The 14,531-nt window shown below is 34.9% G+C and overlaps 1 protein-coding gene across 5 annotated transcripts in view; it reads right to left on the bottom strand.

Moving 5' to 3' along the window:
- Positions 1–10,857, bottom strand: part of LOC127871190 (paramyosin-like) — an 88,718-nt gene extending 77,861 nt beyond the window's left edge. For all 5 annotated transcript variants that reach the window (XM_052413935.1, XM_052413932.1, XM_052413936.1 and 2 more), the window contains exons 1-3: positions 10,652–10,857; positions 5,266–5,348; positions 2,636–2,747 (exon numbers count right to left, since the gene is read on the bottom strand). In XM_052413935.1, coding sequence (XP_052269895.1) covers positions 2,636–2,747; positions 5,266–5,348; positions 10,652–10,712 — 256 coding nt within the window. In that variant the 5' untranslated portion in view covers positions 10,713–10,857. The remainder of the gene's footprint in view (positions 1–2,635; positions 2,748–5,265; positions 5,349–10,651) is intronic.
- Between the last annotated feature and the right edge of the window lie 3,674 nt (positions 10,858–14,531).

Genomic DNA, 14,531 nt, shown 5'->3' with positions numbered 1-14,531 from the left:
ACCACTTTCCTCTCAGACTGTGAGCCCACACAGGCTAATCAGGCACACCACTTTCCTCTCAGACTGGGAGACCACACAGGCTAATCAGGCACACCACTTTCCTCTCAGACTGGGAGACCACACAGGCTAATCAGGCACGCCACTTTCCTCTCAGACTGTGAGACCACACAAGCTAATCAGGCACACCACTTTCCTCTCAGACTGGGAGACCACACAAGCTAATCAGGCACACCACTTTCCTCTCAGACTGTGAGACCACACAAGCTAATCAGGCACACCACTTTCCTCTCAGACTGTGAGACCACACAAGCTAATCAGGCACACCACTTTCCTCTCAGACTGTGAGCCCACACAAGCTAATCAGGCACGCCACTTTCCTCTCAGACTGTGAGCCCACACAAGCTAATCAGGCACGCCACTTTCCTCTCAGACTGTGAGCCCACACAAGCTAATCAGGCACACCACTTTCCTCTCAGACTGTGAGCCCACACAAGCTAATCAGGCACGCCACTTTCCTCTCAGACTGTGAGCCCACACAAGCTAATCAGGCACACCACTTTCCTCTCAGACTGTGAGCCCACACAAGCTAATCAGGCACACCACTTTCCTCTCAGACTGGGAGCCCACACAAGCTAATCAGGCACGCCACTTTCCTCTCAGACTGTGAGACCACACAGCTAATCAGGCACACCACTTTCCTCTCAGACTGTGAGCCCACACAGGCTAATCAGGCACACCACTTTCCTCTCAGACTGTGAGCCCACACAAGCTAATCAGGCACACCACTTTCCTCTCAGACTGGGAGCCCACACAGGCTAATCAGGCACGCCACTTTCCTCTCAGACTGTGAGACCACACAAGCTAATCAGGCACACCACTTTCCTCTCAGACTGTGAGACCACACAGGCTAATCAGGCACACCACTTTCCTCTCAGACTGTGAGACCACACAAGCTAATCAGGCACGCCACTTTCCTCTCAGACTGTGAGACCACACAAGCTAATCAGGCACACCACTTTCCTCTCAGACTGGGAGCCCACACAAGCTAATCAGGCACACCACTTTCCTCTCAGACTGGGAGCCCACACAAGCTAATCAGGCACACCACTTTCCTCTCAGACTGGGAGCCCACACAAGCTAATCAGGCACACCACTTTCCTCTCAGACTGGGAGCCCACACAGGCTAATCAGGCACACCACTTTCCTCTCAGACTGGGAGCCCACACAAGCTAATCAGGCACACCACTTTCCTCTCAGACTGGGAGCCCACACAAGCTAATCAGGCACACCACTTTCCTCTCAGACTGTGAGCCCACACAGGCTAATCAGGCACACCACTTTGAAGGGTATTTGCTAAGAAGAAACTTCTAATAAAGAAAACATACCAAAAAACAAAAATTGTTGTCCCTGATAAGATGGCGCTTGTCTGGGACGACAATTTATTCAAATGAATTAAGTCCATTTTTTCCAGAACACGACTCAAGTTTACAATGCTCTAATAACCGTACAACGCTGTGTATAACGCGCACTTCTTTTTACCCCAAAATTTATTTTAAAAACTTGATACGCTATACATAAATGCGCATTGTACACAGTGTTTAACGATAATTAATTAATGGCATCTTAAGCCAATAAGTAAACACAAAATAACAAACAAACCCTAGACAAACTAGTATTTGTAATTAGCAGAAAATGACAAAAATAGCTATTTGTTAATCTCATTTGTCAAAACAAACAGAAATATACATACAAACTATTCAAAATATACAACCAATTCAAGCATTACTTAAAACAATACTATTGCCAAGCAATATAATGTCCCCTACCGACTCCACCATTGTCAGAACATTTTTTTTATATATTTGTTGCCATAGCAACCAGAATTTTTTACCTAGGAACAAAATGAAATGACATGCATAATGTCCATATTGCAATCTATCCATGTTTCAAGTTTCATTAAAAAATTATTTTAAAGTTATAGCAGGATCCAGAAACGTGTGACGGACTGACAGACAGACAGACAGACAGACACACAGAGCGCAAACCAAAAGTCCCCTCCGGTGAAACCAGTAGGGGACAATAATACAGATATGCAAAAACAAAACCACATGAAATCACCAAAGTGTTAACCCTTCCCAACTATCATGTGTATTTTGACCTATTGCAGAAACTTAGAAAATAAAATTTAATAAAAGACCTTTCTAACTAGATTCAAGGTTTAAAGGCCTCATTTCCAACCCTCTGCTTCTGATGAGCAGAAACCAGCATAAAACCTTAACCCTTTGCATGCTGGGAAATTTGTTGTCTGCTAAAATGTCGTCTGTTGAATTTCTAAAATAAGCATTTTCTTTAAAAAAAATTCAAAGAATACTATCAGAATAGCAAACAGTTTGGATCCAGATGAGACGCCACGTTCTGTGGCGTCTCATCTGGATCCAAACTGTTTGCAAAGGCCTTCAAAATTCGGTTCCCGCACTGAAAGAGTTAACAGCCTGTGAGTTACTCCCAAGATTGAGTTACTTGCAGGCTGATCTGGTTTTATGCTGGTTGCATATAGCAAATTTAACTTTGCTTTTAAGCAGAAAAGGGTTAAGAGACAGCTCTGCACAGACGGCTGTGAGGTGATTGAGAGTACCTGTGATCTCCTGTGCTATACGCTGGGGCAGGAACTGCAGCCGGTGTCTCTGGATGCTGGCCTTGATTGTCTCTGCTTCCAACCTCTCACGGGCAGCGGTACGCTCCGACTCCTGAGGCATGCAATATGATTCACTCATAACACTTCCAAGCCTTAACTTTATATCAATGCATAATATGAGCACGGTTATAGAAAAACTGAGATATTTGCATGTACTTTAAGTGTCTTTTCAGATTAGCCTGTGGAGTCTGCACAGGCTAATCAGCGAAGACGTGTTAAGCCTAGACTAGATTTTTGTTTAGAAGGGACTTCTGTAAAGGAGTCTTTCATGTATGCAAGTGTAACAAAATGATACATTATTCACAATCTTTACTAATGAAAAATAGTGTTGCTTTGAATAAATCTGTGATCTTTATGTGTAATGTATGCAGGAATATTATAATGTTGAAATCATGGTGTTAAAAAAGTCAACATCCATATTAGATTATTGTTTTGTGCATTGTTTGCTTGGTTTATTTATAAAAGCTTCAGTAGTATGATACAAATCAAATAAAGGCTAATATGCAATAATTTTAATCATGGCATTGGATATTTTGGGTGTATAATGTGTTTCATTTAATTAGAATACAAACGTTACAAGATTGTAATGATGTACCTTCTTGGAGATATGAGCCTCTTTCTGGTACAACCAAGCTTAAAGTGACAGTTCACGAAATAGATCGTTGTTTTCCATATAAATTGTATAGCCAGAAATAAACTTCATATAAATTCATTGAAATATATTTTATATCGAGGTTGACATCGAAAATGTGGTCAAAATCAGTTTTGAATCGATACAAAACAAGGGCTGTTTGTAAAACATGCATGACCCTCAAATAGGCTGTCAGTTGTAGTGGCAGCCATTGTGTGAATACGTTTTTTGTCACTGTGACCTTGACCTTTGACCTAGTGACCTGAAAATCAATAGGGGTCATCTGCCAGTCATGATCAATGTACTTATAAAGTTTCATGATCCTAGGCCTAAGCATTCTTAAGTTATCATCTGGAAACCATTTTACTATTTCAAGTCACTGTGACCTTGACCTTTGACCTAGTGACCTGAAAATCAATAGGGGTCATCCGCCATACATGATCAATGTACCTATGAAGTTTCATGATCCTAGGCCTAAGCGTTCTTGAGTTATCATCCGGAAATCATCTGGTGGACAGACTGACGGACGGACCGACATGTGCAAAACAATATACCCCCTCTTCTTTGAAGGGGGGCATAAATATATAACTGATCATATACATGCAATAGGCAAAAATCATTGCAGTGTCGCGAGGTATGCAAATTTTATCTATATTTAGCTTTCGCTAAACATTATTAGCATATGGAAGATAAATACATAGATTTAGCAAAAACATAGCGTTTCAACTCAGTTTACGTCTGTAACAAATGTATTTGCATTTGATATTACCTTCTCTCTGCTAAATTCGACCCTATGCGCAATTTTGTTGGTTTAGGTTTGAATGAACGGGTTGAATCATGAATATTAATAAGCCGTTTTCGTACTTTACCATACTTGACCCCAAAATAAAAATCGCTATATTGTTTTCAACTAATTTCAACCAAAGATTCAGTGATATTCTAAAAAAAAACAACGTTTTCTTACGATTCCATCCATATATATATAGCTATGACCGGGCCGTGAACTGTCACTTTAATGCATGTGTAAAGTGGTGTCCCATATTAGCCTTTGAAGTTCACTTAGGCAAATCAGGGATGACTTATTCCACTTTTATGGAATTTTTTAATATAAAAACAAGCATTTTGCATCTTTTAAATCTATGTTACTATAACACACCAAGCTTTGAAATTCTGGCTATTGCTATAAGGAAAGCTGATATTTTATGGGTTTACTTCATTTCACGAAATATTTTACAAAATATTAATTGATTTTTAGTATTTATGTGGCTTTCAACCTAAGGTCTCCATACAAAGTACACATACACATCATAATAACACAATAGCTCCATCCAAAGTGAAGTTATCAAGCAGAAACTCTTTTTAGTAAAAGTTACCTTGACCCCAAAGGCCCCAAATGCATTCCCTCTCTAAATCAATCATTTTTGTACAGCCTGTGCCTTTGTGATTGTGAAAAATAGCCCGATAAACATTTCAATTGGGAAAATCAAACATTATTATTATGGTTATAAATAACAGTATTCCTATTGTTTATAAATGCATGTTTAACTACATTTTAAAATTTTCATTATATTAAGTACTACATAATTATATTGCTGTATAACAAACTTATTAAACCAATCATTCAGTTTATTGGAAAAGTTTGGCATCTTTTTTTGTTAAATTCTTTTGGGAAAAAATGTAACTTTTTGCCATATGGAAAAGGCTGTAAGAACAATTTTGGGCCAAAAAAATCTTTGAAATCAGTTTGTAATCTGCAAACACACAATTTCAACACAAATCTCCATTAAACTTGAGTCATAGAGCTCAAACAACACAAATCTCCATTAAACTTGAGTCATAGAGCTCAAACTTGTTTGAGCAGCAGTGACGTGAACAGGCTTATCTGGGACGACATGCATTAACTCCCTTTGTTCCCAGAACGAGGTTCAATTGCACTCACCAGGTCCCGTAGCGCCTCCACAACTCTGTCTATGTTGTTCACATCCTCAGCACTGAAGCCAAAGTCATGCTTCAGTCTGTCAGCTGAAATGTACAATGAATATCATATAGGGTAACTTCACCACAGTTTTGACAATCAATCTGTTATACAATTATTCTAATGTTTATCCCTTAAAGCGCTGGAGCTGAATTTTAAAGGCCTTTGCAAACAGTTTGGATCCAGATGAGACGCCACAGAACGTGGCGTCTCATCTGGATCCAAACTGTTTGCTATTCTGATAGTATTCTTTGAAAAAAATTCGAAGAAAATGCTAATTTTAGAAATTCAGCAGAAGACATTTTAGCAGACAACAAATTTCCCAGCATGCAAAGGGTTAATAATATATAAGTATCCTCCACTAATTGTCTCCAACAGAAGTGTGGGAAATGTTGAAAGCATCACTCTTTCAAATTACCAGAAAAATTGGATACTAAAGTGAGATTTTACCTTTAAAATGTCAGCTTAAATTCAAATGTTGTCAGCTTTGATGAGATAATAGCTTATATACATCTTTAAAAATGAAATTCTGATTAACTCTGACAAACTGTTAACTTTAATGTTATTTATTCATACAGTTATACTTTAAATCTTATAATAATTCAAAGGTTAATTTTGCTTAGACATACATTTTTACAAAATGAAACTACAAATGAATCAAGGTAAGTATATCTTCTTTCAATTTCATTAACAGCCCGGGTGTTATGACACAGAGTTGACATTTTTGTAAGGCCTAGGTACAAAATGAAGCCATTATTGCCAAATGGAGGACCAATACCAGATTTTATTGTCATATTGTCAAGATATTATACCATTTTAAATGTTTCAGATGTACTGAACTACAAATTAATTCATTTTTTGATAGCTTAAGATTGTGCAAAGAAGTCTCTACGAATTGTTTAAATAAACAATTTATTGTTGCTGTGAAATGACAATGTCACATGTAATTTTAATAAACAGGGCTTTTGCTGGGTTAAAATTTTCTTTCGCCACCCATTTTAATATTGTTTTCGCGTTTTTGCCACTTTAAAAAACTATCAACCATTTTGTAACCATTCTTAAATCAAAGTGTTCAATCCGAATTAATTGTTGTATTCTTTGTTTTATTATTAAAAACTGATATTACACTAGTACTTGAATGCCAAGTTTTAATATGTGGTCATGATACCATAAACATTCATTGTAGCTCCAACTTGGTCCACAAATCCGCTTTATAAATCAGTTCAATACTTATTTTTAATATTTGCATGTTGTGTAGTGATTGCATCATTTGCCAAAACATGCATATATTAACTCCTCTGTACACTCAAAAACATACATACCGCTCTGTAGTATGAAACATAAATATATATTTCTGATAATCCCATATGACTACAAATTCTATTAAAAAATCTTATTAAAGGAGGAGCAGAGATCGTGATAAAGGTGCGCAGTGCGTTCTTTTCCCATCAAAAACAAAAAACTGTGCATCATTTCCGTAATTCCGTAATTTCGCAATGGAATGCCCGTTGCATAAATCTTATATAAGATAAACTACTCTTACACAAATTATGTGTTTGCTCTTACTCGACTAATGAGATCGTTCATTAAAAAAATCGAGGTAGATCAATCCCTGTTGTCGCGGTAATGTTTGTTTAAGTTGTTGATGTCATGAAAACTCGTTGATTGACAACGCAAAACGTCTTATTTGAACTGACGCGAATTAATTAAATAACATTTTTCAACTTCGCTTTTGTTTTATTTGGATACTTTAATACAAAGTTTTATGTTAGCAAGTTTTTTTTTTTACTGGAATTGTAAACAAAGAGTTAGTTAAAGTCTTCTGAAAATTTGCAATTTGTGTGAATTGACAGTTTGACGTCATCAAAGGAAAGCCGCTTCCTGTCTGAAGCAATAAAGCGACAAATTTCTTGCAGACACAATTGGCTTCCTTTGTCTTGCAATCAACATGCTAAACTTATCGTGTGTTTGTTAATCAATGGCAATCGTCCACTTAAATAATAGCACATGCATAATAGATCCGCCTTTGAATCTTTTGCAGAAAACGGAGGTGGAGTTGAACGGTTCATTAAGCAAGTGTTTTACGTAAATTGAGTTCTGATTTACCAAAATTACTTGTCCCTAAATGACAAATACATTTATCAATGATTTTCCGAGATATACCGATTAGTTCCGATTTACAAACTTTCTGTACAGCTCCTAACTATGCTGGACGCCCATGTTTATAAAATTCCTAAACACATATATCGTAAATAATGGCTCCTGCTGCCATTCGCGATTGTTGCCAAATGTGTAAGTTTTAGAAAATCAGCGATAAAATCTCTCAATTTGCAAAAACAAGTGGCAATTACAATCAATTAAATTTGAGAATGGCTGGTCAGTACAGGTCCTGCAAAGCTGAACATTGAAATGGACAGTTAGTAGCCATTTGACTTCTTGAAATTGTTCATTGGTGATGTCTTGATAAATTGCACATTCATGGTTCAAACAGAAATCTCAAACCTAAATTCAAGCACTTTTCAAGGCCAAATTTTCATTTTCAAGGCCGAGAACAGTACATTAGTTTCCATTAAAAAAATGCATTATCAAGCCAGATTAACACAGTAACTATCATTTATTTGCTCAAACACATTAAACTTATTCCACAAAACTTATACATGTTATTTCTAGTTATAACATACAAATACATGTTATCCATCCTTAACTCATACAGACCCACAATGTGCTTTTCGAATGTCATTTATTTTCTGTACCCAGAAATATTCAGTTATAAACCACCCTGGTTTGAAACGACACTTCCCCATCACTGCGTTTTCACTCGCGAAAATTGATCACAATGGAGAACCTTTGATGTTGTACACATAATCTGTGACGTGTACACATAACGTTTCGTACTCAATTGTGTACAAAACTTATATTCCGTACTCAACTTCTTGCGTGAAGAAATTTATGATTAATGTTCGTAATATTTCCCTTAAGAACGATTTAAGTTTTATAATTAAAGCGATGATAAAAGTAATTTTTAGCAGAAATAAACATTTCAAGGCTTTTTATATCATGAAATGAGCACTTTTCAAGCACTTTTTCAAGGCCAACCTTTGTTCGAGGGCCTTTCAAGCCTAGGACTCGTTTTCAAACACTTTTCAAGCCCTGTGCGATCCCTGCCTGATTAAAACAACACTCAGGAATGAGACAATCGAAAGAGGTAACCTCTAAGATTTTCCTTGCACTGGCAGTACATATTTGGCTTGTTTACAAGTCAAATTTTGAACCACTGCTGTTAAATGAGATTTCTTTTTTTTTTAATACAAACAAGTTTTTGTAACAAAATATATATTTGATTCAACATTAAATTGCTTAAAATTTACAAGGAAGTATAAAAAACAACAGAACATTACTGGGTTTATCACAATTTGTTTAAGCTAATTCATCTACATGTACGAGTAAAAAAACAAGAAAACTTGCATTTCAAAATTTAACTTCAACTAAAATAATCTAAATATTTTTTCTTCTTCCTCTTCAAACTACCACATAAATTGCAAAATGGGGCAGACAACTGCGCTTAATTTACCACAACACTTTCATGTATTTTATTTATTTCAACGAAAATTCTTTTACTTGTTACCAAATCTCAGTAAATTTGCATGAAATAGTCTGTGTGAGCACATTACAAATATAGGTGACATTACAATATACACATTTTTAATGGGTATACCCCGTCCCGATTTGATGTTTATATTATCAAATCTTTTTTATAGTAATATAAATATGCTGAAATGTATTTGAACAAAGGGCAAACATTGGTGTTTTTGCAATTATTAAGCACTTTTATGTGTCAATATTGCTCAAAAGAACAGCTGATAAAACAGAAACTTGTTAAATTGTACACAGAAGTTAATAAAAAGTTGAATTATTGTATCAATTTGTATAAAATGTTCAGTGAGTCGAATTTTTGCCTAATGCCTATTAAAATCAAGTACCACTCCTTTTAGGATGTGATGTCTCGATACCACATGAAGTGGATGTTATTGCGAGTGTGTATGGTATGCTTTGCATGGTTAAACACGACATTAATAAACTATTTTGACATGGATATGACGGGAATGAAATAGATCTTTTAAGGTAAATTGTTTATTGCTGCATTTTTCTTTTAACTGATTGATAACGCTAATTCGAGTATATTTAAAATATGGTAAATGAAATAAAAGAAAATGAAGAACCTATAATGAATTTAGGCAGTGGCTAGTCGTACAATGCGTATTTATATACTCCATAACTGTGATTTCTATCGATTGTTGTAATTGTTGTTTGGCGAAATAAATTTATATTTTAATATCTCAGTTGTTTACACCCTTTATATACTATGTACGACTCAGATTTCCACCACGACGAAACATAAACCAGACTGCAAATACACGAGAATGATTCATTAATCCTGTCAACAAACGTTTGTAGCAGAGGTAGTATCGCTTGGTTTTCATTATAGAATTAAAAAATGTGGGTAAAATGAAGGACACGAATGCAAATTAACTAAGTATTATGATCTCAAATACTGATAGTTATGTATGTTTGTTGATGTACCATAGCGCTCACATTTTTAGCAATTACACAAATACTAAATTTAACGGGTTTATTTTTTAAATATTTTAAGTGATGTTAAATTATATAATAAGTTGATTATTTGCTTTTTTAAATAAAACTAGGTAATGGTGGAATCGAGTTCAATAAACGTGTCAATTATGTCTTCGCTAATAGCTCCCACTCACCGCAGTTCACTAGTTAAATTTTAGCGCGTCAAAAAAACAACAACAATAGTGTCAATTATCAATACGTACCCCTATTTGTTATCACAAAGGTATTGTTTAATTGCTTTATTACTTGATTGTTGTTGACACGTCATTTATTACCGTCTATGTTGTGGCATGTTGTTCTAACTAGTTCGCAAGTTGACAGTATGTCAGGCAAAAAAAGTAAAATCTTACAAATTATTCCATGAAAAAAACATTCTTAAACATTTTTTCCAGGTTTACCTTTTCCCGACAATACAATGTAACATATACATCTCTAAGTCTCCTATTCATTGCTAAATTCGAACGAATCAGCCATTGTGTTTGTTTAGGTTTGAATTAACGTGTCAAATCTCCATAGGAAAGGCTATACGAACAGAGCCGTACGGGAAGCCTCGTGTCTACCCGTACGGGGCCGTACGACTAGCCACTGCCATGAATTTAATGTATGTGCGTTTGTTCAAGAATTGTGCAGGCAAACTAGCGTAGTTAAACTTAATTGCTTAACGCGTTCAAAATCTGCATGAGCCATGAACTTTACTGTTGTATCGATAGGTTCTTACCAAGTTCAAGGAGATGCTCTACCGCATTATTCACACCAGGTATTTCAACAGTTGATGTCATTTTGTTTTCTCTACAAGATATGTTTTAATTTGTAATTAATCGTCACGTATTTAATAAACTCGTTTATTTTGTTTAAGAAATTACAACTCAGATATTGGAAGGGAACAATTCCGTACGGTCCGCCATTTGTAAACATTCATTCGAAACGTTCGGATTTTATTGTTTGCGTAGTGTAACCATGTATTATAGGCTACACTACACAATATATTCAACCGCGAAAGGATATTACTTGTTCAAAGCGTTGTTCATCTAATCCCTATCATCATTTCAAACCACGCGCTGATGATAGGTTTCTTATTGCTGTTGTGCTGTTTATTGTATGCTTTACAGTATAGTTTGAGCTAGTTGATTTAGAATTTATATCTGATCTATCTTTGTTGCGGGGCTTATCAAATATATAGTTTTATATCAAATCGGAACTGTCAACGGCCGGGGTCAACGGGCATAGTCAGAATACAAAATAAAGGAGTATTTTTCCTTTACCGAGATTGTGCAATTTTTATATTGGAGACAGCTGAAACTCAGACGTATTGCTGCTACTCACAATATGATTTAGTAGCCACCATGTTTCAATAACAGCACAGGTATATGTACATCTAAGTCCAAGCAGGTATCAACGTGTACGGGCAACATCAAGCACACACAATGTAGTACAAATATTGAATCTTCCATCAAGCCGAAGCCAAAGTTTTTCAATATTCTTAAACTGTAATTCCTATGAAGGCGTAAAGTGTGTTTCCTTATAAGTATGTACATGCTAATCGGGGTTTACAATTTACCCACATGCATTAAGCCCAGTTTTTCAAAACAAGACTCATTCTCATATTTTGACACTATGTGTTCACCGTGTGAGTTTCTTCTTCACATTATAGATACCCAGCGGTTATGCCCTTTAAACAGTTACTACTTTGTTATCATGTCACTGAGTGTTGTTTTAAAGTGCTAAACTAAGTGTGCGAAAGAGTTTCACTAAATTGAAGATTTATAAGCGGCAATTGGCAAACTAGTATATACAGGTAATCACCATTTATTCGAAAAATAGTGCTGTACATTGAATCGGAAAGTCGCTAACAATCTGGAAGGCTTTCACATATGTTGTGACGGCAGTGGCCATCGATGGGAAGGTAACCGCTATACGAGGAGCAAGTTTGCAAGATATTTTCCGCTTGGACTCACTAGAATCCGACCGCCGCATATGATAGTGTACAGTGTCCAGAACGTTTTATATTCAAATGTGACCGTAATATTGTTTGTTTATTATTGTGTAGAGTGATTTTTGTATTAGTTTAACATCACAAAAAACTGAATTATGATGGCAAATACTGAGGTTTGTAAATAATTTTACACTGATCGAAATGTCAACTCGCGGTTTAGTATATTCTACTTTTAAATGTTCGTTGTGAAATTGTAAAGTGAAATTTATTAGACACTCGTTAATGAAAAATATAGCAAATCTTTTGAGGCGACACACCCGCTCGTACATTCAACATCCCTTATAGCATGTGCAGATTTATTAACACTTGAACACTTTTATTTTCACCAAAAAAATCGAGAGAACACCTCTATACAATTGTGATTGTGTTTTTTAACACAATAACTGTTAAAAATAACAAAATATTTAACTATGTATTGTTGTATTTCCTTTCCTCATTCATATGTATGCGCTGTTGAAACTAAAAACAAATGAAGAGATGAAATTAGAATCATATATACACACTGTAATGCTTTGAAATAAAGTACATACAATTACACACATTATTCGCAGTATAAGTAGAACAACGTCCAAGATTGCGAGCGTTCCTGCAAATATGAACGATTTTCCTTTTATTTAACTGGCAGCACGGGTTATTAAACATACACGAAACGCATAGGCCATATGTAATGAACGTGAGGAACGACAATTTAATAGTTTGTTAACAATTATAACAAATAACTAAAGCAACACAAGAACTGGACATGTATGGTATAGTATCCATCAATAGTCTACATACGAGAATGCAGTGGGGGGGGGGGGGGGCGTTGTGGTGATAACCACTTGATCACACTTCAACCCTGTTTGACCTCTTATACTAAGTCGCATGTTTTTTTAGTGCTGACTACTTGTACAGTTCATTGTTTGTGCAGCAGCTGCCGTCAATTAACGAGATGATACTCGGCATACGGAATGGCATCTAGAGAGGGGTTGTGCTGTTTGAGGATTTGTCTGTCAATTTGTTAATATATCGTCAAAGATGATTGACCTGCTATTCACAGTTCAGCGTATGTTAATTAAGACAAAACATGCAACCTTGCTTAACCTTCAAATGGCCAATCATTTTAATTGCTGTATCTATCAATTAAAATTGTTATTTAAGAAATATAAAGGAATATAATATAAACTTATTTTTATAATTTCGGCTTGTTTCTGTATTATATTTATTTATATATATATATATATATATATATATATATATATATATATATATATATATATATATATATATATATATATATATATATATATATATTTATTTATTTATTTATTTATTTATTTATTTATTTATTTATTTATTTATTTATTTATTTATTTATTTATTCACATTTAAGGTCAATAGCACATTCACATATATGACACACAAGACAAAGATATTATCACAGATTAACATAGAATATATCAATGATATCAAGGAATTAAGACAAGGTTGTTTTTCTTTTCTTTTTAAATCACAATTTAAAAGCAACAAATAAAACGCTGTTACAGTATGCATACATTTAACAATATATGAATTTTTTTAACAGTAGTACGTTTATATGAGCAAGAATGCTGAGGACCTATGGATAGCCCATTAAGCTGAAAGCTTATTTCCAATGGGGTCCATAAAACACACACTGAAAAAGAGAAAGTGATACATAACCATATGAACAAACAGACATCAATAATTAAAAATTAAGATTTTGGTACAATACGAAATTATTAAGAGTATGCATTCATCTTATTGTGCACAATATCACAATTTAACATGGATTATCACAGATGATTGTTGCAACATGAGTATTAGTAAAATAAAAAGTCACATTAACTTTCTGATACTTGCAGTTCTAGAAGGTGCTTTTTCACTATTTTTTTAACCTTGTAATTTTTTTTACACTTTTAATATTGTCAGGGAGAAAGTTCCAGTCTCTTGGTCCAGTATATAGGAATGTCTGTTTACAAGAAGTATTATAGACACTAGGTAAGATAAAATTAAATGGCTTGGATGCTCTTGAGCCATTAACAAAGTTTTCTCTAAGATATGAAGGACATGTTTTATAATAGATTTTATGCATGTGATTAAGCCTTAGCTGTTTAACTCTATAGCTAACATTTAACATATTCAGATGAACATAGTCCTGTCAAGTAATAGAATGTCTTGGAGAGTAACCTTTTATAAATCTAATTATTTTGTTCTGGATAATTTGGAGTTTAGATTTTAGACCTTTATTTAGACCTTCGTACCAGGATGAACATGAATAATCGAAGTGACACTGTAAAAGAGCAGATGATAACAATGTACGTGTGTTAAAATCCAAACAATTATTATGTCTATACAAAAATGTAAGTTTACCATTGACCTTAGAGATAATGTTTTGTACAATAGCTTTACCTGATAAAAACAATCTACTGGAAGCTCTAAGTACTTAACTTGTTTAGTACTATTTATCTTATGACCATCACACGTGACTTGTGTAGACTCTTGCTTACTTAAGTTTCGTTTTGGGTCGAAAAGAATAAATTCAGTTTTCCCCAAGTGCAAGGATAACTTATTATATACCAGCCAGTCCGAGCAATTTTCTAAAACT

Source organism: Dreissena polymorpha, chromosome 3 (assembly GCF_020536995.1).
Source record: "Dreissena polymorpha isolate Duluth1 chromosome 3, UMN_Dpol_1.0, whole genome shotgun sequence".
In the NCBI taxonomy this organism is placed as follows: Eukaryota; Metazoa; Mollusca; class Bivalvia; order Myida; family Dreissenidae; genus Dreissena; species Dreissena polymorpha.
Note: the sequence above shows the minus strand (reverse complement) of the source record. Positions and strands in the feature narration are given on the sequence as shown.